This window comes from Hypanus sabinus, chromosome 1 (assembly GCF_030144855.1).
Source record: "Hypanus sabinus isolate sHypSab1 chromosome 1, sHypSab1.hap1, whole genome shotgun sequence".
Taxonomy (NCBI): Eukaryota; Metazoa; Chordata; class Chondrichthyes; order Myliobatiformes; family Dasyatidae; genus Hypanus; species Hypanus sabinus.
In genome coordinates this window covers 207522011-207549788 of record NC_082706.1, presented here as the reverse complement: position 1 = coordinate 207549788, position 27778 = coordinate 207522011, and the positions used below count along the sequence as shown (strand labels likewise).

Below are 27778 nucleotides of genomic sequence, written 5' to 3'. Positions count from 1 at the left end.
GGAAGAGCCTACACTGCTGTATCGCTAAATAAAATATAACGCTGTTGGTGATTGCACTTGTTTATCATTTATTTCATTGAACTACTGCTGTAACGTTACAAATGTCATTACATATTTGGGTGATATTAAATCTGATTCTGACTTAAATATGCAAACCAGCCCCTCCACTCCCACTCTGACTTCTGGCACCGAGCCAATTTTGTATCCATTTTGTTCTCTCAACCTTCTAATTGTGTGATCCAGTCTGCCTTGCGAAAGTCTTTGCTAAAGTCCATGGTAGATAATATCTATGGCCCTTTCCTCATTAATGCTCCTAGTCACCTCTTCAAAAGAAAAAGTTAACATTTATGGAATTGATTTCCCAAGAAATGAGTCAGAAGTAGGTTTATTATCACTGACGTATATTGTGAATCTGGTTGTTTTGTGGCACCAGTACAGTACAATATAAGTTACAATAACAAACGTATAAAAAAAAGAACAAAAAGAGAGCAAAATAGGGAGTCATGTTCATGGGACCAATCAGAAATCTGATGGTGGAGGGGAAGAAGATGTTCTAAAACTGTTGAGTAAACATCTTCAGGTTCTTGTACTACCTCCCTGACTGCTGTAATGAGAAGAGGGCATACCCTGGATCTTAAAGGTGATGAAAGCCACCTTCCTGAGGCACCACCTTTTGAAAATCAGTCCTTGCCTACCTAATTGCAAATAAGTCCTGGTCCTCAGTACCCCTTCTAGTAACTTTTACCCCTCTGTCTCATTTGTAGTTTCCTTATTTTTTTTTTGCATGCAGCTCTTCTTAAGTAAAGGCACACTATCAGCCCCCTCCCGTCTTCTGGTACCTCACTTTGAAGGTACAAAAATCCCTGTTTCAGTCCTGGCAATCACCTGCCTTGCTTTCCACATGTCCCAGGATAAAAATAGTCAGTCCCTGGGCATTGTCCACCTTTATGTACTTGAAGACCATCAGCACCACCTCCATGATGTTGCTATGTTTTCTTCCTTCCATGTCCTTTGTGGTCGATACAAATGTGAAATATTCATTTAAGACTTCACTCATCTGCTGTGGCTCCACACATAGATTGCCACATTGATCTGAGCGTACCTTCTATCTCTGAGTAACATAATAGAATTTATTAGAATTTTATCTCCCAACAATATCTCTTGTCCTTTCTAATCACTAATTTCCTTCATCTGTTCTACTTCCCAAAGAACTTGCTTGATCCCAGTTCCTATGCCTGACACGTGCTTTTTTTTTCCTGACCAGAGCCTCGATACCCCTCATTGGCATAGCAGTTAGCCTAATGCTTTACAGTGCCAGTGACCCGTATTCAGTTACCTGCGCTCTCTGTAAGGAATTTGTATGCTCTCCTGGTGACCAATTGGGTTTCCTTTGGATGCTCCTGTTGTGTCCCATATTCCAAAGATGCCAGGTTAGTAAGCTTTGTGCATGATATGTCAGCACCAGGAGCATGGTGACACGTGTGTTGCCTCTGCATATCTTTGCACTCTGGCCGTTGGCTCAAGCAAAGCATATCAGAATCACCAGCATGCGTTGTGAAATTTGTTTACTTAGCAGCAGCAGTACAATGCAATACATGATAATATAGAAAGAAAAATAAGCAAATTGATCACAGTAAGTATGTATATGTACCATGAATAGATTAAATGCAATAATATGATCATGAATGCAATAATAGAAATATATATATTTTAAACAGTGAGGTAGTGTCCAGGGGTGCAATTTCCATTTAGGAATCATATGTCAGAGGGGAAGAAGCTATTCCTGAATTGCTGAGTGTGTGCCTTCTGGCTTCAGTGCCTCTTTTATGATGGTGACAATAAGAGGAGGGTGTGCCCTGGGTGATGGGGGTCCTTAATTATGGACTACATCTTTGGACCATATGATAAGGGAGCAGAATTAGGTCATTTGGCCCATCAAGTCTGCACCGCTATTCAATCATGGTTGATACTCTTTTCTCCCCACTCCTCAGCCCGCTCCCCGGCCTTCTCCCAGTAACCTTTGATGCCATGTCCAATCAATAACCTATCATACTCTGCCTTAAATGCACCCAATGACCCGGCCTCCACTGCTGCCTGTAGTAACAAATTCCACAAATTCACCACCTATTTTAAATGAACGCCCCTCTATCCTGAGGCTATCCCCTCTTGTCCGTCATGGGAAACATTCTTTCCACATCTACTCTTTCTAGGCCTTCCAACATTTGAAAGGTTTCAATGAGATGCCCCCCCTCATCCTTCTGAATTCCAGTGAGTACGTGGCCAGAGCCATCAAACATCGCTCATATGATAACCCTTTCGTTCCTAAAATTTGTTCACAATACCCAAGGTGATGCCTCACCAGTGCCTTATAAAGCCTCAGCACCACATTCCTGCTCTTGTATACTCGACCTCTTGAAATGAATGCAAACATTGCATTTTCCTTCCTCACCATCAACTCTACTTATAAGTTAACCCTTATGGTACTCTGCACAAGGACTCCCAATTCCCATTGCATTCAGATTTTTGGATTTTCTCCCCATTTAGAAAACAGTCTGCACATTTATTTCCACTCCTGAAGTGCATGGCCATGCATTTTCATTTGCCACTCTCTTGCCCATTCTCATAATCTCTAAGTCCTTCTGCGACCTTGTTTCCTTAACACTACCTGCCCCTCCACCAATCTTTGTATCATCTGCAAACTTGGCAACAAAGCCATCTATTCCATCATCTAAATCATTTATATAAACCATAAAAAGAAGTGGTTCTGACACCGACCCAAGTGGAGCACCACTAGTCACTAGTGACTGGCAGCCAGTCGGAAAAGGATCCTTTTATTCCTACTTGCTGCCTCCTACCAATTAGCCAATGCTCTAACCATGCTAGTAACTTTCCTAATATGCCATGGGCTCTTAACTTGCTAAGCTGCCTCGTGTGGCACCTTGTCAAAGGCCTTCTGAAAGTACAATTATACACCATCCATTGCATCCCTTTTATTTATCCCACTTGTAATCTCCTCAAAGATTTCCAAAACGTTTGTCAGGCAAGATTTTCCCTTAAGGAAACCATGCTGACTTTGTCTTTCCTTGCCCCATATCACCAAGTACGCCAATTATCCTTAATAATTGACTTCAACATCTTCCCAACCACTGAGGTCAGGCTAACTGGTCTATAATTTCCTTTCTGCTTTCTTCCTCTGTTCTTAGAGTGGAGTGACATTTGCAATTTTCCAGCCCTCTGGCACCATGCCAGAGTCCAATGATCCTTGAAAGATCATTACTAATGCCTCCACAATCTCTAACACTACCTCCTTCAGAACCCAAAGAGTGCAGTTCATCTGGTCTTGTGTATCTTTAAGTCTGTCAGCTTTTTGAGCACCTTCTCCCTTGTAATAGTAACTGCACTTACTTCTCTTCCCTCACACCCTTCAACACCAGAAACACTACTAGTGTCTTCCATAGGGAAGACTGATGCAAAATAATCATTTAGTTCATCTGCTATCTCCTTGTCCCCTGTTATTATTTCTCCAGCCTCATTTCTTCAGTCCTCTATCCACTCTCATCGCTCTTTAATTTTTTAAATACTTGAAAAAGCTTTTACTATCCACTTTGATATTGTTTGCTAGCTTGCTTTCATATTTCATCTTTTCTCTCATAATGATTCTTGATGGTCTAATGCTGAGTTATAGTCAATGAATAGCATCGTGACGTAGGGGTTTGTATTGTTCAGTTGATCCAAGGCCTTATGAAGAGCCATTGAGTTTGAGAATTTGCAGGTTAAGTTTCACCATTTAAGATAAATTTGGATAAGTACATGGTTGGAGGGATATGGAGAGTGCAGGTTGAGGCACAATAACAGTTTGGCACAAACTAGATGGACTGAAGGCCTATTTCTGTGTTGTAATACTCTGATGCCATGGCTCTGCTGTCATGCAGTCAATGCATCATGAAGAATCAGCGCTATTACTTCCTTCATAATTATTTTATCAGCTTTATTCAGTTTATTGTTGGTTAAGGAAAATAGTTTTGGAGATCTCTTAATAGCTCCTACTATTTAGTGTGTTTGGTTTAACACAAACCTGTTTTGCCTTCTCTTTTAAATAGGTCTTCAAACTGAAATATTAGTTCTTTTTTCTCTCTGCAGATGCTGCCTGACCTGAGTAGTTACAGCAACATCAGTGTTCCACCACATACCTCAGTGGTGAGTTGAGTGAAAAAGTTTGCTCAGATGTGGCCACAAATGAGCTTCAGCTTGACTCTGACTGCTGTATTTTAATTCAGACGATGGAAAAATCAGAGACGTGCTGATTTATAAAGAGGATGTTACTGCCAGTATTTCTTTACTGAACTGTAGCCAGAGTTAAATACATTTGGCCTGATCTTTTGACAGAATTGCATGCCTCAGCCTTAATCTGAGAACGACTGCCATACATCAGCCTGCAGGTTTCTCTGATTTACAGAAATCAAATGCGAACTCGTGCTTAGTTATTTTATTTGCATTAGTAGTTAGAATTTCTTCAAGCAACACTAAGCAGAGCCGTGTTTCAGCAGTAAGTTTTTGCACGATCACAAAATTGAATTTTCTTGTTGGTTCCAAAACAACGTGGTATCACTGTTGTGAAAGGAGAGGGTGAGTTAGATATTCGAGTACAAGGGTTCCCAACCTGGACCCCTTGCTTAATGGTATTGGTCCATGGCATAAAAAATGTTGGGAGCCCTTGCTTTAGTGATCTCGTGACTGTGTTTTAAGAAATGCAATCTGTTGATTACTGATTGAAGTGTTTCCTTGTTTTGCAGTAGCCTTTTCCTCATGGCCTACAGCAGCAGGCTAGCAGTTTCGTTACTATTTTTGGTGCTGATGATCTTCAGATGTGGAGCTGAAGGTATGTTATTTTCCTGTGCAGAGCAGTCAAATTTAATCCCTCTTTGGTCATATCTTTCACAAATACCCAGAAAATAAAAAGAAATTGGCACATTTTTGAGAAACCCTCCCAAGTTACAAAACACTTCATATTGTTTAAGGTAAAAAACACAAAATGCTGGCAGAACTCAGCAGGCCAGACAGCATCTGTGGGAGGAGGTAATAACGATGTTTCGGCCCAAAACGTCGTTATTACCTCCTCCTATAGATGCTGTCTGGCCTGCTGAGTTCTGCCAGCATTTTGTGTTTTTTATTTATTTCCAGCGTCTGCAGATTCACTTGTGTTACATATTGTTAAAGGTCTTGTTTTTAGGTTATTTTGTAGCGGTGTGCTACACGCAGCGCTAAAATTACGACACGGAGTCGGTAACTGCAGTCGAAGGAAAAAAACTTTATTCGAAAACTTCAGCCTCACTTTTAAGCCTCCCTCAACCGGCCCCCCATGGCGCAGAGGCTCCAAAGCTCTGTGCTCGCAAACCCCCATAGGCTATCTAATTGTGAGTCGGTTCGGATGTGCCAGGAAATGGGTCGCCACATAACCCCCCCCCCAGAACCGGCGATACACCCCCCAATGTCCACAGTCTGGGCCAGAACCTGCTTGGGAGGTCGGCCTCTGCGCCGAGGTGCCGGAAACTCGGCCGGTTGCGCCAGGTCCACATGGGCCGGTTTGAGGCGGTCCACTGTGAAAACCTCCTCTTTCCCCCCAACGTCCAGTACGAACGTGGACCCGTTGTTCCAGAGCACCATAAACGGCCCCTCGTATGGCCGCTGCAGTGGCGGCCGATGCCCGCCCCTTCGTACAAACACAAACTTACAGTTCTGTAGGTCTTTGGGTACGCAGGTCGGGTGCCGCCCGTGCTGTGAAGTGGGTATGGGGGCCAGGTTACCGAGCTTCTCGCGTAGTCTGCCCAGGACTGCTGCAGGTTCTTCCTCTTGCCCCCTTAGGGCTGGTAGGAACTCCCCGGGGACGACCAGGGGCGCGCCGTATACCAACTCGGCCGACGAGGCGTGCAGGTCGTCCTTGGGCGCTGTGCGGATGCCGAGTAGGACCCAGGGAAGCTCGTCCGCCCAGTTGGTTCCTCGCAGGCGGGCCATGAGGGCCGACTTCAGGTGACGGTGGAAACGCTCCACTAGCCCGTTCGACTGTGGGTGGGAGGCAGTTGTGTGGTGCAGCTGAGTCCCCAAAAGGCTGGCCATAGCTGACCACAGGCTGGAGGTGAACTGGGAGCCTCTGTCGGAGGTAATGTGGGCTGGTACACCAAAGCGAGATATCCAGGTGGCGATCAGGGCTCGGGCGCAAGATTCGGAGGTGGTGTCAGTGAGCGGGACCGCCTCTGGCCATCTTGTGAACCGGTCCACGATAGTCAGGAGGTGCCGCGCTCCGCGCGACACTGGCAGGGGGCCCACGATATCCACATGAATGTGGTCGAAACGCCGGTGGGCGGGATGGAACTTCTGCGGTGGGGCTTTGGTGTGCCGCTGCACCTTGGCCGTCTGGCAGTGCATGCACGTTTTGGCCCATTCACTGACCTGTTTGCGGAGTCCGTGCCAAACGAACCTGCTGGAAACCATCCGGACAGTTGTCCGGATGGAGGGATGCACCAAGTTATGAATGGAGTCGAAAACGCGGCGCCGCCATGCTGTCGGGACGACTGGACGGGGCTGGCCGATGGCGACGTCACAGAGTAGGGTCCTCTCACCTGGGCCTACGGGGAGGTCCTGGAGCTGCAAACCGGAGACTGTGGTTCTGTAACTCGGAATCTCCTCATCCGCCTGCTGCGCCTCTGCCAGTGCCTCAAAGTCTACCTCTTGGGAAAGGGCATGAACGGTAGGGCGAGAGAGCGCATCTGCCACGACATTGTCCTTACCCGAGACGTGCCGGACATCCGTCGTGTATTCAGAGATGTAGGACAGGTGGCGTTGCTGGCGGGACGACCAGGGGTCGGACGCTTTCGTAAACGCAAAGGTAAGCGGTTTGTGGTCCGTGAACGCGGTGAAGGGCCGACCTTCTAGGAAGTACCTGAAATGCCGGATTGCCAGGTAGAGCGCCAACAGTTCCCAGTTGAAAGCACTGTACTTAAGCTCGGGTGGTCGCAGGTGTTTGCTGAAAAACGCCAGGGGTTGCCAGCGACCTGCGATGAGTTGCTCCAGCACCCCACCGACTGCCGTGTTTGATGCGTCCACTGTGAGGGCGGTAGGGGCGTCCATTCTGGGATGTACTAGCATTGCGGCGTCCGCCAAAGCTTCCTTCGTTTGAACGAAAGCGGCGGCGGACTCCTCGTCCCAGGTAATGTCCTTGCTCGGACTCGACATCAGGGCGAACAGGGGGCGCATGATCCGGGCAGCTGAAGGGAGGAAGCGGCGGTAGAAATTGACCATACCTACGAATTCCTGAAGGCCTTTGATCGTGGTGGGTCGGGGAAAGAGGCGGACCGCATCTACCTTAGCGGGCAGAGGGGTTGCCCCGTCTTTAGTAATCCTGTGGCCCAGGAAGTCAATGGTATCGAGTCCGAACTGGCATTTGGTGGGGTTGATTGTAAGACCGTACTCACTCAGTCGGGCGCAGAGTTGACGGAGGTGGGACAGATGCTCCTGACGACTGCCGCTGGCTATGAGGATGTCATCCAAATAGATCAACGCGAAGTCCAGGTCCCGTCCCACCGCGTCCATTAACCGCTGGAACGTCTGTGCGGCATTCTTCAGGCCGAATGGCATGCGGAGGAACTCGAAAAGGCCGAAAGGGGTGATGAGAGCCGTTTTGGGGACGTCGTCAGGATGCATCGGGATTTGATGGTACCCTCGGACGAGGTCTACCTTGGAGAAGATCCATGCGCCGTGCAGGTTTGCTGCAAAGTCCTGAATGTGTGGCACAGGGTAGCGGTCCGGTGTGGTAGCTTCGTTCAGCCTGCAGTAGTCGCCGCACGGTCTCCAGCCCCCCGTCGCTTTGGGCACCATGTGCAGGGGGGAGGCCCATGGGCTGTCGGACCGCCGGATGATCCCCAATTCCTCCATCCTCTGGAACTCCTCCTTCGCCAGTCGGAGCTTGTCCGGGGGAAGCCGCCGAGCGCGGGCGTGGAGGGGTGGTCCCTGGGTCGGGATGTGGTGCTGTACGCTGTGCCTGGGCATGGCCGCTGTGAACTGCGGTGCCAGAACCGATGGGAACTCCGCCAGGATCCTGGTGAAGTCGTCGGACAGCGTGATGGAGCCGAGGTGAGGGGCTGGCAACTGGGCTGCACCCAGGGAGAACGTCTGAAAGGTCTCGGCGTGTACCAGTCTCTTCCTGGGCAGGTTGACCAGTAGGCTGTGAGCCCGCAAAAAATCCGCACCCAGAAGCGGTTGGGCTTCGGCGGCCAGTGTGAAGTCCCACGTGAACTGGCTGGAGCCGAACTGTAGCTGCACCTGACGGGTGCCATAGGTCCTTACTGTGCTGCCATTCACGGCCCTCAGGGGGGGACCCGGTGCCCTGCTGCGGGTGTCGTAACTCGTCGGAGGTAAAACGCTGATCTCAGCCCCAGTATCGACCAAAAACCGGCGTCCCGACCTTCTATCCCACACATACAGGAGGCTATCCCGATGGCCAGCCACCGTAGCCATCAGCGGCGGCTGGCCCTGGCGTTTCCCGGGAACTTGCAGGGCGGGCGACAACGGCGGGCTTCTGCGCCCCACCGCTGGTGGTAGAAGCACCAGTGTTCATTGGGCTGGGGGTTGGCGGGCTCTGTGGCCGGGCCTGGACTGGTTTGCTGCTGGGAGCGTGGCTGGGAGATCTGTGCGATGGACGCCCCGCTCACCTTTTTGGCATTCCACAGCAAGTCCGCCCGGGCTGCCACCTTCCGGGGGTCACTGAAATCTGCGTCGGATAGCAGCAGGCGTATGTCCTCGGGCAGCTGTTCCAGGAATGCCTGCTCAAACATGAGGCATGTGTGTCCGTCAGCCAGAGACAACATCTCATTCATTAAAGCCGATGGAGGTCTGTCACCCAAGCCATCCAGGTGCAGTAAACGGGCAGCCCGCTCGCACCGTGAGAGTCCGAAAGTCCTGAGGAGCAGGGCTTTGAATTCCGTGTACTTGCCGTCTGCGACTGTACGAACTCCGTGACCTGGGCCGCTGTGTCCTGGTCGAGGGAGCTCACCACGTAGTAGTAGCGGGTGTCTTCTGAGGTGATCTGGCGGACGTGGAGTTGGGCTTCGGCTTGCTGGAACCATAGGTCTGGGCGCTGTGTCCAGAAACCTGGCAGTTTCAACGAAACCGCATGAACAGAGGCGGCGTCGGTCATTTCTGGTCCAAAAATCGTTTGGACCGTCGGGGTCACCAATTGTAGCGGTGTGCTACATGCAGCGCTAAAATTACGACACGGAGTCGGTAACTGCAGTCGAAGGAAAAAAACTTTATTCGAAAACTTCAGCCTCACTTTTAAGCCTCCCTCAACTGGCCCCCCATGGCGCAGAGGCTCCAAAGCTCTGTGCTCGCAAACCCCTGTAGGCTATCTAATTGTGAGTCGGTTCGGATGTGCCAGGAAATGGGTCGCCACAATTTGTCTCGAATTGCAAGAAGTTGTATCTCCAATCTGTTGAACTTTGTTGAGGAAAGTGGCATTTAAATTAAATTACATCAGTGGCAGATTTGCACAAGGTAGAATGGAAAGACAAAGATCGTCACAGTGGCTTTAATTGGGGAGTTACAAATTTGGTTGAAAATTTTTGAAGTAACAAAAGATATTAATTAATATTTATTTTTTGATTGATGGATTGAGATACAGTGAGGAACAGGCCCTCCTTTTGAGCCGTGCTGCCCAGCAATCCCCTGATTTAACCCTAGCCTAATCTTGAGACAATTTACAAATTCTTCTCCCTGATGACAGTAATGGGAAGAGGGCAAGTCCTTAATGATGGATGTTGTCTTGAGGCGTCAATTTTTGAAGATGTCGTCGATGGCGGGCAAGTTAGTACCTGTGATGGAGCTGACTGAGTCTACAACCCTCTGAGGTTTCTTTTGATCTTGTGTTTGGGATATGGACTGATGGTCTAATTAGGACTGCGATATAGGCCAAACACATGTAATTAGGGATAGCCAGGTGGGCACTGTGGTTGGCGTGGACTCGTTAGGCTGAGGGGCCTATATCCATGCTCTATCACTCTGGGACGCTGGACCAATTAACCCACCAAATGGAATGAATTTAGACTGGAGCACCCAGAAGAAACCAACATGGTCAGGGAGGGAATGTGCAAACTCCTTGCAGGCAGTGGCAGGAGTTGAACCTAGGTCACTGGTACAGTGAAGCATTCTGCTAACCACTGCGCTATTGTGCTGCCTATGGTTGCCTAGGTCAGTATGGCTAATGTAATAAACATGAGCTTCATCAAGACCTTTGTTGAGGGCTCAGATGAGAGACCTGGGCTGTAGGGAACATTGGCAAATTGCATCTAAATTTGGCATGGTAATAGGAGAGAGAGTGATGGTGGAGAGTGTTTTTTGTGACTGGTAGTCTACGATATCACAGGGTCTTGCTGTTATGTACATTACCAATTTGGATGTCAGTGTAGTAGTCCTCTAAGTCAGGGTCAACCATGGATGTTGTGTCCTAACTGTATGTACAAGCCAGGGCAGTACAATGTGGAGAGCAAGCTATGTAGCAAGCACCCCCTCTTCACACATCTGATGAACCCAAAGGAATAACAGAGACTGATACAGTTTGGCACCAGTGGTGTGCAGGAGTTGTCAGTCATATTGAATTCGATATAGGTCTGCCTTAGGGACTCCAGCTCCAGATTTTTCCTCAGGGTTTTAAGGGGACAGGAACCTGCCTTTGCCCCTTCTGCTGTCAGTAGAACCAGTTCTGTTGGGTTTAGTAGCTAAGCCACATGTGAAGGCCAGGAGCTGGACTTGGTTATCAGAGGCTACTTGAAACCCACGCCATTGGGAGCATTTACTAAATAGTGGGACCTTATCACTATTACCACCCCTGGTTATAACAATCTTAAGGAACTGGATATGAATGTCTCAAAGTGTGAAGGATTATGTTAAGGTATCTAAATGTCACTCCACTCTCCAAGAAGGGAGAGAGGCAGAAGAAAGGAAACTATAGGCAGGTTAGCCTGACCTCAGTGGTTAGGAAGGTGTTGGAGTTGATTATTAAGCAAGAGGTCTCAAGGTACTTGGAGCCACGTGAAAAATCAGGCCATAGTCAGCTTGATTTTCTCAAGAGAAAATCTTTCCTGATAAATCTATTGGAATTCTTTGAAGAAATGACAAGCAAGGCAGACAAAGGGAAATCGATTGATGTTGTGTATTTGATTTTTTCTTTAAAGAGGGCTTTTGACCAGATGCCACACGTAAGGCTGCTTAACAAGCTATGAGCCCATGGTATTACAAGAAAGATTCGAGCATAGATAAAGCAGTGGCTGATTGGCAGGAAACGAAGAGTGGAAATAAAGGGAGACTTTTCTGGTTGGCTGCCGGTGACTAGTGATATGTGTTGGGACCGATTCATATTACATTATATGTCAATGATTTGGATGATGGAATTGATGGTTTTGTTGAAGTTTGTAGACAATATGAAGATAGATGGAGAGGTAGGTAGTTTTGAGGAAGCAGAGGGGGCTACAGAAGGAATTGGATTAGGAGAATAGGCAAAGAAATGGCAGATGGAATAAAGTGTCAGAAAGTGTATGGTCATGCACATTGGTAGAAGAAATTAAAGGGTTGACTATTTTCTAAATGGAGAGAAAACTCATGTGCAAAGGGACCATAAGGTATAGGAGCAGAAGTAGGTCATTCAGCCCATTGAGTCTACTCTGCCATTCGATCATGGGCCAACCCAATTCTTCCAGTCACCCCCACTCCCCATACCCTTTGATGCCCTGGCTAATCAAAATCTATCTCTGCCATAAATATACCCAATAACTTGGCCTCCACAGCCACTCGTGGCAACAAATTCTACAGATTTACCACCCTCTGACTAAAGTAATTTCTCCGCATCTCAGTTCTAAATGAACGTCCTTTCATCCTGAGGTGGTGCCCTCTTGTCCTAGACTCCCCTACCATGGGAAATAACTTTGCCATATCTAATCTGTTCAGGCCTTTTAACATTTGCATTGTTTCTACGAGATCTCCTCTCGATCTCCTGAACTCCAGGGAATACAGCCCAAGAGCTGCCAGACAGTCCTCATACAGTAACCCTTTCATTCCTGGAATCATTCCCGTGAATCTTTTCTGAACTTTCTCCAATGTCAGTATATCCTTTCTAAAATAAGGAGCCCAGAACTGCACACAATACTTCAAGTGTGGTCTCACGAGTGCCTTATAGAGCCTCAACATCACACCCCTGCTCTTATATTCTATACCTCTAGAAATGAATGCCAACATTGCATTCGTCTTCTTCACAACTGACTCAACATGGAAGTTAACCTTTAGGGTATCTTGCACAAGGACTCCCAAGTCTCTTTGCATCTCTGCATTTTGAATTCTCTCCCCATCTAAGTAATTGTCTGTTTATTTCTTCCACCAAAGTGCATGACCATACACTTTACAACATTGTATTTCATTTGCCACTTCTTTGTCCATCCCCCTGAACTATCTAAGTCTTTCCGCAGGCTCTCTTGTTTCCTCAACACTACCCGCTCCTCCACCTATCTTTGTATCACCACAAATTTAGCCACAAATCTGTTAATCCCAAAGTCTGAATCATTGACATACATCATAAAAAGCTGTGGCCCCAACACAGACTCCTGTGGAACTCCATTGGTAACCAGCAGCCAGCACAGGATCCCTTTATTCCCACTGTGTTTTCTGCTGATCAGCCAATGCTCCACCCTCGCCTTCTGAAAATCCAAGTACACCATATCTACTGTTTCTCTTTGTCTACCCTGCTTGTAATTTCCTCAAAAAGTTGCGGTAGGTTTGTCAGGCAGGATTTTCCTTTCAGGAAACCATGCTAGCTTTAGCCTATCTTGTAATGAGCTTCCAGGTATTTTGTAAACTCCTCCTTAACGATCAATTCCAACAACTTCCTGACCACTAATGTCAGGCTAACAGGTCTATGGTTTCCTTTCTGCTGCCTCTCACCCTTCTTAAATAGCGGAGTAACATTTGCAATTTTCCAGTCATCCGGTACAATGCCAGAATCAGTTGATTCTTGAAAGATCATTGTTGATGCCTCTGCAATCTCTCCAGCTGAGGGTGAAACTGAGGGTGCATTCCATCAGGTCTAGGAGATTTATCCACCCTCAGACCATTAGCTTCCTGAGCACCTTCTCAGTTGTAATTTTCACTGCACATACTTCACTTTCCTGACACTCTTGAATGTCCTGTATACTGCAGATGTCTTCCACAGTGAAGACTGGTGCAAAATATGCATTCAGTTCCTCTGTCGTCTCTGCATCTCTCATTATGATATCTCCAGCATCATTTTCTGTTGGTCCTATATCTATCCTCAACTCTCTTCTACTCTTTATATACTCAAAAAAGCTTTTAGTATCTTCTTTGATATTTGTCACCAGCTTTCTTTAATAGTTCATCTTTTCCTTCCTAATGACCTTCCTTAGTTTTCTTCTCCAAGCTTTGAAAAGCTTCCCATTCCTCCTATCTTCCCACTAGCTATGGCTTCCTTGTATGCCCTCTCTTTTGCTTTTACTTTGGCTCTGACTTCACTTGTCAGCCATGGTAGTGTCCTTCTTCCATTCGACAATTTCTTATTATTTGGAATATATCTGTCCTGCACTTCCCTCATTTTTCTCAGAAAATCCAGCCAATGTTGCTCTGCTATCCTTCCTGCTAGTATCCCTTTCCAGCCAACCTTGGCTAGTACCCTTCTCACGCCATTGTAATTTCCTTTATTCCACAGAAATACCGAAACATTGGAATTTAGTTTCAGTGAACTCGATCATATTGTGATCACTGTTCCCTAATGGTTCCTTAACCTTAAGCTCTCTTATCATCTCCAGATCATTGCACAACACCCAATCCAATACAGCTGATCCCCTAGTAGGCTCAACAACAAGCTGTTCTAAAAAGCCATCTCTTAGACATTTTACAAATTTTCTCTCTTGAGGTCCAGTACTGACCCAGTTTTCCCAATCCATTTTCATGTTAAAATCCCCAATGATTACCATGACATTGCCCTTCTGACATCCCTTTTCCATCTCCTGTTGTAATTTGTAATCCACATCCCGGTTGCTGTTTAGAGGCCTGTATACAACTGCCATTAGAGTCTTTTTACCCTTGCCATTTCTTTACTCAATCCATAGAGACTCTACACCTTCTGATCCTATGTCATCCCTTTCTAATGATTTAATATTATTTCTTATACACAGGGCCACACCTCCCTCTCTGCCTACTAACCTATCTTTCTGATACACTGTATATCCTTGGACTTTCAACTCCCAATGGCAGCCATCCTTTAGCCAAGTTTCAAAGATGGCCACAACGTCATGCTTGCATTATGCATACTTGGGTATAGAAAGTTTCATTTGTGAGGAGGGTCTGGATTGGTTTGTTTTCCTTGCAGCAGAGGAGTCTGAGAGGGGACCTGATCGAAGTGTATACAAACTTGGGAGACCTGTATAGGATGGGTAGTATGATCCATAACAAGTGTAGAAAACCAGAGGACATGGGTTTAAGGCAATGGGCAGGAGGTTTAGAAAGGGTCTGTGCCATCCTCAGGGTGGAAGAACAACACCTTATATTCCATCTGGATACTCCCCAACCTGATGGCATGAATATTTATTTCTCCTTCTAGTGAACAAATATCTCCCATTCCCCCCCACTTTCTATTCCCTACTCTGACCTTTCACTTCTCATCTGCCTGTTGCTTTCCTTTGGGTGCCTTCCTTCCCTTTTCTATTTGTCCACTCTCTTCTCCTGTGATATTCTTTCTTCTCCATCCTTGACCTTTTCCACCCACCTGGCTTCAACTATCACCTCCAGCTAGCCTCTTTCCTTTCTCTCCACCTTTTTATTCTGGAATCCTTCCCCTTCCTTAATCCTGAAGAAGAGACTCGGCTGAAACATCGGCTGTTTACTCTTTCCCATAGATGCTGCCTGATGTTCCGTGTTTCTCTAGCGTTCTGTATATGTCGCTAAGAATTTTATCTGTCAGTGAGTGGTTGGGATCTGGAACTCTGCTTGAAGGGGTGAAGGAGGCAGTGATTCTCATAATATCTAATTATTTAGGAAACTACTTAAATTGCTAAGGCATAGGTAACTGCAGGCCAAGTGCTGGAAAGCCGGAGTAGCCTATATGTGTAAGGCTTACTTCTGTGCAGTTTGACTCTGGCTCTGAGTTTAGATAGATGTTTGATACTGGTTTTCCACGTACAGTAGTATTGCCTAACCTTTTAGGGTTCAGGGTTTATTGATAACTATGTTTCAAGCCTTTGCCATTGACTTCATTGTTCAAAATTGGAATTATTTCTCTTCAGAAAATTAAAACTTCTCCATTTTCTCCAATTCATCCTGAGGTGCCAACATAGCCATGCCCACAATGCTCATCAGAGCAACAAAAAACACAGCAACATAGAATACAAACAGCAAAACAAGCCCTTTCCTTCCTCCCTCGCACCCTCACGGAATGTCCTCCAACTCCAGCGAGGCACTAGAAGTGGCTACTACCTGTAAGGAGTTTGTACATTCTCCCTGTGACTATGTGGGTATCCTCTGGGCACTCTGGTTTCTTAATACAGTCCAAAGACATATCAGTTGGCATTGTAAATTGTCCTGTGATTTGGCTAGGGTTTCATTCGGGGATTATTCGGTGGCACAGCTCAGAAAGATGGAAGGGACTATTCTGCACTGTATCTAAAATAAAAATAAACTATCAAACAAACTCAAATTCATGCTTTCATGACCAGAATGCTCTTTTCATTGTTGCTTTCAGATACCCTTTCCCACATAAAATTTCTGCATCTGTTATTCATGACGGCAGATTTCCACTGAGAACATTATCCATGTTTTTAGATCATAGCTTTGATCTGTTCTAAGTGAATACCCTTTGCTAGACTTAGTTCTTTGAGCTGACTTGTTTGTTTATTTCCTCACTGTTGGATCCAACCAAGAATGTCTATCTCGCACTATTTCATTGCACCCACCTGTCACTGGAATATTTGTTGTTTATTATTCTGTTGTAGAATTCTGTCTTTGAAACTGCTTGACTTGTCTGTCTCCCACTGATCTTCAAAAGCTATTATGAACACTTATTTTTAACCATACCTTCATTTGGTTCAAAGATTTTTGTGTTCTTCCTTTCCAAGTATTTTTGTGTTGACTAGTAGTTTGTGTGAGGAATTCTTGTGGAATGTATGTTTATGCCCTCAGCCCATTTTTTGGTTGAAAGCAACTGTTGTTGCTATGGTATGTTGGTCAAGGATCAAAGTATGTCTCATTGCCAAAGTTTGTATTGGTCTGTCTGCTTGATTGACATGACCATCACCATTACAAATTTGCACAGGCAAGGTTCTTCTCAGAAGTACACTATTGGTCAGAGTATAGTGTGAAGTGGTTACTATTAACAGTAGAAGCCTTTTGCTTTAGTGATGCCACTTGAATTTATATAATTGCATACTGGTTAAAATTAGTGAGTCCAAAAGCTCTTTGCAGGTAAGTTTTGCACAACAGATACTAAATTTAGAGGTGAAAATGTCTGAGATTGAAAGTTTCAAGGTACTTTATGATCAAAGATTGTTTTAATTATACAACCTTGAAATTTGTTTGCTTACAAAGCAAAGCAAAGGCCCCAAAAGAACTCAATTAAAAAAAAGCCAACCCATCCCCCTCCCCTAGTGCCCACAGAGGAGGAAAAAAAACACGAAACAAATCATATAAACAATAGAAGCTAACATCATCAACAAAGTCCTGACGAAGGGTCTCAGCCCGAAACGTTGACTGCTCATTTCAATGGATGCTGCCCGATCTGCTGAGTTCATCCAGCTTGTTTGTACGTGTTGATTTGACGACAGCATCTGCAGTGTACTTTGTGTCAACAACATCACAGCATTCCAAAGCAAATTGAGTCCTTGGACCCAATCCCTGGTGTAGGCCCAAAGCCTATGTACTCAGTTCATCATATTAGCAGGGCAAATCTCCACAAAGTTGGCAGACACAGCACAGTGGCCTGGGGGTGGGGGGGGGGGGCAGTCTCACAGCCTTGGCATTGTGGAGAGAGAATCCCCCAAACTGTCTGGGCTGGCGTTTAAATTGTCTGAACCTGACTCCAGGGTCCGGGCCCCACGGACGGTGAATTGCTCTGGGCCTAGATTTTGCTGTCGAAGGAGCCATTCTCGACCTCTCAAAATCAGATTGGTGCTCAGAGCGATCCACTCTTTCCCTTGTTGAAGTCGTGAAATCATTTCATTTTTAATCCTGGCCAATTCTGGCATCTCTAAGCCTGAATGTTTGAAACTGCAGTGAGTAAAACAGTTTGGAATTATCTTATTGCTTATTTCTCACTAACTATCAATGACAAAATGTCACTGCTTTTTGAACACAAGCACATGCAACTGACACTATTTAAAAACTGTTCTCTGTAAGTATAGTGTAGTGTCTAACAGCCACACAAGTGCATGCCACTGACGTTGGTTCCAGTTGAGTGGCACGGTGTCCCAATAAACTAAGGGAATCTCGGCAATTTTCTTGATTAGTTTTTGTTCTTTAAGAGTTGTCCCAAATAAGTGGCTGTGCTGATTAACCAATAGCCCAATGAACTGAAATCCATTGTATTGTCAAGTTGTTATTTTTTGTAATTGTTGGTTTATCTTGGAGCATAATGTTAATAGCTTTGTTCTAACAGGGTCATCTACCCAAAGCATTAAATGAGCAGTTCTTTCTATGAAAACAAAAAAAAAAATCCCTGCAAAGTACTTGAAACCTTAAACAAAATGGTGGAAGTATTCAGTAGATTTTGTAACAGATCTGGAAGGAGAAAATCAATATTGTTTAGAAGCATAGAAAACCTACAACACAATATCAGACCCTTCGGCCCACAGTGTTGTGCCGACCCTCAAATCCTGCCTCCCACATAACCCTCCACCTTAAATTCCTTCATATACTTGTCCAGATATAACATCACCTCTCGGCTCTGAAACTCAAATCCATGTTTGTTGAAGGCAAATGCACCATATGCCGCCTTAACCACACAATCGACCTGCGCAGCCTATGGACATAGGTCCAAGGCCTATGGACTCGGACCCCAAGATCTGTCTGATCCTCCACACTGCCAAGAGTCTTATCATTAATGCTATATTCTGCCATCATACTTAACCTACAAAAATGAACCACCTTTCACTTAACTGGGTTGAACTCCACCTGCCACTTCTCAGACCAGTTTTGCAACCTATCAATGTCCCGTTGTAACCTCTGACAGCCCTCCACACTACCCACAACACCCCCAACCTTTGTGCTGAAAAAACAGAACAGGATCAAGTATTTTCCCTCTTTCATTCTCATTCTGCTGTTTCAGAGCAGAAGAGGTGTTGTTGCTGAGCTCTGAGACGTTTGCTAATTAAAAAACTCTCATCAACACAAAACCATGTCTGATGAAGGAAAGCTTTTTGTGGTGGGCTGTGCTTTGACACAGATGAACAATTGCTGGAGCAGTTATTTTCCAAGTATGGTGAAGTTTGTGGTCAAAGATAAAGACAATTCTAGAGGGTTTGGTTTTATTACTTTTGAAAATCCTGATGATGCAAGGGACAGCATGTCCTTGAATGGAAAGTCAGTTGATGGTCTGCAAATTCAGGTAGACCAAGCAGGAAAAGGCTCTGGAGGGTGAGGACGTAGTTACCAAGGTGGTTACTCACAAAGTTATGGATTCTGTGGTGCGAGAAGTAGCCATGGATTTTAGAAATGCTGATAGAAGTGGATGAAGTAGTTACGGAAATTACTATTATAGAAGCCAAAGCTCAAGCATGTATGGCTATAACAGTTCAGCTGGGAGGTCTTCTTGGATGACTACGACAGTCATTTTACAAATGAGTTGTTTATCTTCCTCAGAACTGGAACAATGAGAACACAGGCATGGTTGGAGATGTAGAGAAGAGGGAAGGGAGACTTTTATTTTATATTTGCTAAGCTTTAATTTTAGATCTCTAATGTGCACTTATCTACTTTGTACTTTGATGTTCCATAGGAATTTATTATGTTGAAAAGTTGTTAAAATATAAACTGTTAGCTTGAGAGGAGAGGGGTTTTGTTGCCTTTTTATGAGGTGGCTCTCCAAATCATTTAAGCAGACTGTGCATCAAGTTAGTCAAATTCTACTGCCATACTTACCATACTTACAGATTGTGTGCTGTGATGCAACATGAACAAAGTCACAGGAGAGAAGTAGATGATAGACATGAAGTAGTCTTTTATTCAACAAAATGAGACACAGGCATCATATTGAGACACCTTCAGAGGAAGATGCCTGCTCCACCCAACATTACGTGACATTTTATATGCTAAAAATCAAAGGACAATTCTATATTTGCTATGTATTTACAATCCTTCCTTTGAATTACGTATAACTTTCACACCTCCTCCTTATCACCACTCTATAGCTACCCAAAAGAATGTTAAATGGACATTGTCTGGTCTTCCAATTAAGTGTGGTTAAATGTCATAAAGCGAAGAAACAATTACCATTAATTTATACGGGAAAATTTTTGGGCATTCCCAGACCCAAAAAATAACCTACCAAATCATACCAAATAACACATAAAACCTAAAATAACACTAACATATAGTAAAAGCAGGAATGATATGGTAAATATGCACCCTATATAAAGTAGAAATATTGTATTTACGGTGTAGTTTCACTTATCAAAATCGGGAAGACAGCGAGCCAAAATCGATTTGGAGAAAAAATTGGCACGTACATGCATGTGCAAACAACTGCCCGCACAAGGTTTCATGGTCATTGTAGTCTTTCTCAGGGTAAACACACATATAAAGCGAGCGTCTTTCTTTTTGTAAAAGCGAAAATTCTCTTTGGTTAGTGAAAACAGGTACTAATGCTGTCTTTAGAAAGACTAATGCTGTCTTTCGTAACAGCATTGTGGAAAAACAAATGTTTGAAAAACGGGGGACACCTGTATTCATATCTGAAGATTGGTGGCTGAAGTTAACTTGTTGCTCCACAGACCAAGTCCAGAATATGCTCCAGCATGCTGAAGGACACTAGTATAAAATATAAACAACAAGCTAGCATAGCAGTTAGCACAGCTCAGGGCATCGGAGTTCAATCCCACTGTCCCCAGTAAAGAGTTTTGATGTCCTCCCTTGGGTTTCCTCTGGGTGCTCCGGTCTCCATACCAAGTAAGTTAATTGGTCATTGTAAATCGGCCAGTGATTAAGCAAAGGTTGAATTGATGAGTTGCTGGTGGCGTAGCTCTAAAGGTTGAGAGGGCCTATGCTATGCTGTATCTCCAAATAAAATAAAATCTGCTGGAGGAACTCAGAAGATCAAGCACCTAGGGGGTGTGGGGTGGTGGAGGGACGGGTGTAGGGGGGGAGGAATTGGTCAAGACACTGCATCAAGACTGTATGTAAGTCAGTGATGAGTATTCTGACTCTGACTCTGAATGCATCCTGTAAAACTGAAGTTAATGTGTTGGTATTGATTTATAACTGTCACATGTACCAAGATACAGTGAAAAGCTTGTCTTGTATATTGATTATACAGATTAAATCATTATGCAGTATACTGAGATAGAATAAAGCAAAATAATAACAATGCAGAATGAGATATGAAAGCTACCAAGGAAGTACAGTGCAGGTAAACAAAGTGCATGACTGTGATGAGGGGAGACCAGGAGTCCATCTCGTCTTACAAGAGTTGGATGATGCTGGGGTAGAGGTTGTTCTTGAGCCTGGCAGTCCATCTGATTGGAGAGAAGAGAGAATGTCTGAGCTGGAGGGGGATCTTTGATTAATGTGCATCAAAGGGAAAAACATCTGAGTAGTTTCTAACCTGTGGTCCAGGCTGGGAACCATGGCTTAATGGTATTGGTCTATGATGTAGAAAAGGTTGGGAACCCATGGAGTAGTTTAAGTCATAGTTTCCTCAGAAACTATGGCTGCTAATTGGGGTGTGACTTCTAAATGGCCTTTATGTACTTATTAATCAGCTGATTGGTCATCATGGAAAGGCAATTGGTGATGAAACGTTTGCATGTAAATTGCCAAGGTTGGAGAACAACTCAACCCAATTAGCTGTATGTCTTTTAGAATGTGCGAGCAAAGCGGAGCACCTGGAGGAAACTTGTGCAGTCAGAGGGGTATGTCTTACAGTCAGTGATGGGAATTGAACTCCAATTGGAGTATTGCACACAGTTTTGGCTACCTTTTCTGGGAAAGGATGCACTGGCATTGGAGAGGGTCCAGAGCAGGTTTACATGAGTGACCCCAGGAATGAACGGGTTACTGTATAAGGAGCGTTTGACAGCTCTGAGCCTGTATTTGCTGGAATTTAAAAGAACGAAGGGGGATCTCATTGAAACCTACCGAATATTCAAAAGCTCAGATGGGCAGGCCCAAAACATTGACTGTACTCTTCCATAGATGCTCCTTGACCTACTGAGTTCCTCTGACATTTGTGTGTGTTGTCAAAAATTTCTTTAGACAGAGCATGGTGAATCTGTGGAATTCATTGCTACGTATGGCTGTTGAAGCCAAGTCATTGGGTATATTTAAAATGGAGGTTGAGAAATTCTTGATTAGTAAGTGTGTCAACAGTTATATGGAGAAGGCAGGAGAATGAAGGTTGAGAAGGATAATAAGTCATCCATGATAGAATGGCAGAGCAGACTTGATAGGCCAAATGGCCTAATTCTGCTCCTATGTCTTATGGTGTTATGGTGTTCGACAGGAACAATTCCAATTGCAGGTCTCTCTGGATTATGGAATACTTGCCCTATGGAAATCTGACTTTATATATTTGCCCATAAATTTAAAAAAGTAATACAGTATTTTGTTATTCATCATCAATTAGTAAAAGTATGCATTCTGTTACTTCAAGTATGGATAGTATTATGGTAAATAATGAAATGCAGGTATTATTGGAAGTGTATGCAGAACAATATAGTATGGCTAGATAACAGAAAGTAGACATTTCTGACTTGTGGGAAAACTGGCTTGCATATAGTTCTCAGAAAGGAAACTGTCTGCCTGTTGTAGCTTGGGGAAGAAATAATGTAAACCTAACGTTGACGTTGTGTTCTTAATTCTGCAGAAGCATCATGTTGTTACCAAGCAAGAGAATATCCAATTTGCAGAGATGTCTGTGATCAGGTATGATCTTTGATAATCTTTATACAAATGCTTTTTAATTAATAGAAGTTGAAATAATATGGCAGTAGTTACCTACTGTTTTTCTCTTCAGTAACTCTGATTTTCTTCCTTGTGTTACGTTAGCCTTAATATCTCACACTTCTGACATGCATGTAAATTAGTAGAACTTTGTGAGGCTTTCTCATGTTCTTGGAGCAACACAGCAGCATAGTGGTTAGCACAATTGCTTTACAAAACTAGCAATCACTGGTCAGGGTTCAATTTCCATTGCTGCCTGTAAGGAGTCTGTATGCACTCCCCAGGACTGTGTGTTTTCTCTTCACTGCTCCAGTTTCCTGCCACATTGCAAAGACATATGGGTTAGGGTTAATAAGTTGTGGGCATGCTATATTGGTGCCATATATAGCATGCGCCAATATGCATATATTGCATATATGGTGACACTTGCAGTCTGTCCCCAACACAATCCTGGGACTGTGCTGGCATTTCACTCTTTGTTTTGACCTTTTGATGTTCATATGAAAACTGATGCTAATCTTTGGGTGCTGTGGTAGTGCAGCGATTAGCCTGAGGCTATTACACCTCAGGGTGTTCTGGAATTTACGGTTCGGCTCTGGCACCCTTCTGTAAGGAGTCTCTGTATGTCCTCTATGTGGAATGTGTGGGTTTTCTCTGGGTCCGCTGGGGTCCTCCCACAGTCCAGAGATGTCCCGGGTTGGTTAATTGGTCACTGTAAATTGTCCCATAATTAAGGTTAGTGTTATGGACAATAGACAATAGGTGCAGAAGTAGACCATTCGGCCCCTCGAGTCTGCACCGCCATTCTGAGATCATGGCTGATCATTCACTATCAATACCCAGTCCCTGCCTTGTCCCCATATCCCTTGATTCCCCTATCCATCAGATATCTATCTAGCTCCTTCTTGAAATCATCCAGAGAATTGGCCTCCACCGTCTTCCGAGGCAGTGCATTCCACACCTCCACAACTCTCTGGGAGAAGAAGCTCTTCCTCAACTCTGTTTTAAATAACTGACTTATTCTCAATCCATGCCCTCTGGTACTGGACTCTCCCAACATCTGGAACATATTTCCCGCCTCAATCCTATCAAATCCTTTAATTATCTTAAACATTTCAATCAGATCCCCTCTCAATCTCCTCAATTCCAGCATGTACAAGCCCAATCTCTCCAATCTCTCTGTGTAAGACAGCCCTGCCATCCCAGGAATCAACCTAGTGAATCTATGCTGCACTTCCTCAATTGCCAGAATGTCCTTCCTTAAACCTGGAGACCAAAACTGTACACAATATTCCAGGTGTGGTCTCACCAGGGCCCTGTACAAATGCAAAAGGACATCCTTGCTCTTGTACTCAATTCCCCTTGTAACAAAGGCCAACATTCCATTTGCCCTCTTCACTGCCTGTTGCACTTGCTCATTCACCTTCATTGACTGGTGAACTAGGACTCCTAGGTCTCTTTGCATTTCTCCCTTACCTAACTCTACACCGTTCAGACAATACTCTGCCCTCTTGTTCCTGCTTCCAAAGTGGATAACTTCACATTTATTCACATTGAATGACATCTGCCAAGTATCTGCCCACTCACCCAGCCTATCCAAGTCTCCCTGTATTCTCCTAACATCCTCTTCGCATGTCACACTGCCACCCAGTTTAGTATCGTCAGTAAACTTGCTGATATAGTTTTCAATGCCCTCATCTAAATCATTGACATAAATCGTAAAGAGCTGTGGTCCCAATACAGAGCCCTGTGGTACCCCACTAGTCACCTCCAGCCAGTCCGAGAAACACCCATTCACTGCTACCCTTTGCTTTCTATCTGCCAACCAGTTTTCTATCCATGTTGAAACCCTGCCCCCAATGCCATGAGCTCTGATTTTACTCACCAATCTCCTATGTGGCACCTTATCGAATGCCTTCTGAAAATCTAGGTACACAACATTCACTGGCTTACCCTCGTCTAACATCCTTGTTACACCCTCAAAAAACTCCAACAGATTAGTCAAGCATGATTTGCCCTTGGTAAATCCATGCTGGCTCGGCCTAATCCTATTTCTGCCATCTAGATGTGCCACAATTTTGTCCTTAATCATGGACTCAAGCATCTTCCCCACGACTGACGTTAGGCTAACAGGGCGATAGTTCTCCGTTTTCTCCTTCCCTCCCTTCTTGAAAAGTGGGATAACATTAGCCACTCTCCAGGAACTGATCCTGAATCTAAGGAACATTGGAAAATGATTACCAATGCATCCGCAATTTCCTGAGCCACCTCTTTTAGAACCCTCGGATGCAGACCATCTGGACCCGGGGATTTATTAGCCTTCAGTCCTACCAGTCTACTCATCACAGTTTCTTTCCTAATGTCAATCTGTCTCAATTCCTCTGAAATCTTATGACCCTGGCCCATCCATACATCTGGGAGATTGCTTGTGTCCTCCCTGGTGAAGACAGATCTAAAGTATGCATTAAATTCTGTTGCCATTTCCCTGTTTCCCATAACAATTTCTCCCAATTCATTCTTCAAGGGGCCAACATTGTTCTTAACTATCTTCTTTCTCTTCACATAGCTAAAAAAGCTTTTGCTATCCCCTTTTATATTCCTGGCTAGACTGAGCTCATACCTGATTTTTTCTCTCCATATTGCTTTTTTAGTTAAGATCTGCTGTTCCTTAAAACTCTCCCAATCATCTGTATTCCCACTCATCTTAGCCCTGTCATACTTCTTTTTCTTTAATGCTATACAATCTCTGACTTCCTTTGTCAACCACTGTGACCCCTTCCCCCTCTTTGAATCCTTCCTTCTCATTGGAATGAACTGCTTTTGCATCTTTTGTATTATCCCCAAGAATATCTGCCACTGCTGATTCACTGTCTTTCCTGCCAGGGCATCCGCCCATTTAACTTTGGCCAGCTCTTCCCTCATGGCTCTGTAGTCTCCTTTATTTAATTGCAACACTGACACCTCTGATCTGCCCTTATCCCTCTCAAATTGTAGATAAAAACTTATCATGTTATGATCACTACTTCCTAATGGCTCCTTTACTTCAAGATCACTTATCAATTCCTGATCATTACACATCACCAAGTCCAAAATAGCCTCGTTCCTGGTTGGCTCAAGCACAAGCTGTTCCAAAAATACATCCCTTAGACACTCCACAAACTCCCTATCCTGGGGTCCAGCACCTACCTGATTCTCCCAGTTCACCTGAATGTTGAAATCTCCCATAACGACTGCACTACCTTTAGCACATGCCACTGTTAACTCCCTAATCAACTTGTACCCAATATCCACGCTACTGTTTGGGGGCCTGTACACAACACCCATTAGGGTCTTTTTACCCTTACTGTTCCTCAGCTCAATCCACACAGACTCTACTTCCCCTGTTCCCAAGTCACCTCTTGCTAAGGACTGAATCTCATTCCTCACCAACAGGGCCACCCCACCCCCTCTTCCCATATTTCTGTCTCTACGATAGCACGTATACCCTGGTACACTCAATTCCCAGGCCTGATCCCCTTGCAGCCATGTCTCCGTTATCCCAACAATATCGTAGTTCCCCATTTTCATCTGAGCTTCAAGCTCATCTGTCTTATTTCTGACACTACGCGCATTCAAATATAGAATTCTGAGCCCATTCCTCCTCTCTTTGCTTAAAACACTGTCTACTGTACCTAACCCAGCTCCTTGAACTTCCATCGGGCTAATTGCACCCTGAATTTTGATGACCTTCTCAAGATCACCCAAACCTTCTACACATTTAACCCCATGCTCCTTCTGACCAACCCTCTGGATCTGGATCCCTGCCCCCTGCACATCTAGTTTAAACCCCCCCGAGCAGCACTGGCAAACACTCCTGCAAGAATGTTAGTACCCCTCCGGTTCAGATGTAGACCGTCCCTTCGAAACAGATCCCAATGTCCCTGGACCAAAGACCAATTATCCAAAAACCTGAACCCTTCCTTCCTGCACCATGCTCTCAGCCTCGTATTGATGTGCATAATCATTCTATTCTTTGCCTCACTCGCACGTGGCACAGGTAGCAATCCCAAGATTGTCACCCTGGAGGTCCTGCCTTTCAGCTTCACTCCCAACTCCCTGAACTCTCTGAGCAGGGCCCCCTCACTCACCTTACCTACATCGTTGGTCCCTACATGGACCACTGCATCTGGGTTCATGCCCTCGTTCTCAAGAATAGCCTGCACCCGATCTGAGATGTCCCGGACCCTGGCACCAGGGAGGCAACATACCATCCAAGACTCCCGATCTGCCCCACAAAATCTCCTATCTGCCCCCCTAACTATAGAGTCCCCTAAAACTATCGCTCTCTTCTCTTCCCTCCTCCCCTTTCTAGTTGAGGGTTCAACCTCTGTGCCAGAGGCAGGACCACTACAACCCATTCCTGGTAGGTCATCCCCATCAACAGTATCCAGTACGGTATACTTATTGTTAATGGGAATGGCTGCAGGGGTGCTTTGCTCTCTCTGCCTGCTCCCCCTGCCTCTCTGGACCGTCACCCATCTGCCTACTTCTTGGTTTTTTGGTGTGACTACCTCCTGATAACTCCTATCTATCTCTGCCTCCACCTCCTGAATGATCCGTAGTTCATCCAGCTCCAGCTCCAACTCCCTAACTCGGGCTGATAGGAGCTGCAGCTGGACGCACCTCTTAAAGGTGTGGTCATCAGGGACCACTGTGTTGACCCTGACTTCCCACATACTGCCTACGGAGCACACCACTGCTCTGACTGTCTCCCCCATACCTGAACTGAATTAATAGAATAAGTCTAAAAAGCACCTAGTGACCTTACCTTCTTCCCCTCAGCGAGCAATCACACAGGCTTGCCGAAGCCCACTTAGCCAAAGCCCACTTAGCCAAAGCCCAGGACTCTGCTCCCACGGACTCCGCTGCCCGCTCTGAAAAGAAGTCCTGCCTTTTAAAGTGCGCGCTCCACACTGACGTCACTCGCGCCTGCGCAGTTCCCCCTCCTCCACAGGTATTGACCAGGTAGGCTTAAATCCTACCTACACGGTCGAATTCTCTGAGCTCCCAGCTGAATCACAAGCTGTAACTTGCTCCCGATTCTAATCAAGGTTATGGATTTGCTGGAGCAGTGTGGCTCAAAGGGCCAGAAGGGCCTGTTCCGCGATGTATCACTAAGTAAGTAAATAAAATAAATATAAAATAAAATTCACCAGGTGTCTTGGAACGTCGGCCTCACAGGCCTATGTGCCCTGTTTATGAGCCTCTGCATACTTATCCCTTCTACTATCCTTCACAACCTTAAAACATCTTATCTCTATGGAACCTAACCTTCCCTTAATTGCCCTGTCATCTATTTCTTCCCCTCTACCTCAATCTTTCCTAATGAAGTTTGTCAAGAGTGCTATATTTTGCTTTTTCTGTGGCAAGCTAATTATAATGATGGTCGAAGAAACATGTGAGATTGAATCTCGTAAGTGATAACTTGTCACTCACCTGATCAGTGATCATGTGAAGATTTAGTGATTAGAAAATTGAGATTTTACTTGTTAACAAGTCTCTTCAGGATGGAAGAATGTCTCTTGTCCTTTGAAGCAATTTGGAA

General features: G+C 45.0%; 1 protein-coding gene across 1 annotated transcript in view; it reads left to right on the top strand.

The window, feature by feature from the left end:
• Positions 1–27778, top strand: part of LOC132407436 (reversion-inducing cysteine-rich protein with Kazal motifs-like) — a 135804-nt gene that overhangs the window by 44825 nt on the left and 63201 nt on the right. The window contains exons 3-4 of the mRNA XM_059993974.1: positions 4794–4879; positions 22118–22176. Coding sequence (XP_059849957.1) covers positions 4807–4879; positions 22118–22176 — 132 coding nt within the window. The 5' untranslated portion in view covers positions 4794–4806. The remainder of the gene's footprint in view (positions 1–4793; positions 4880–22117; positions 22177–27778) is intronic.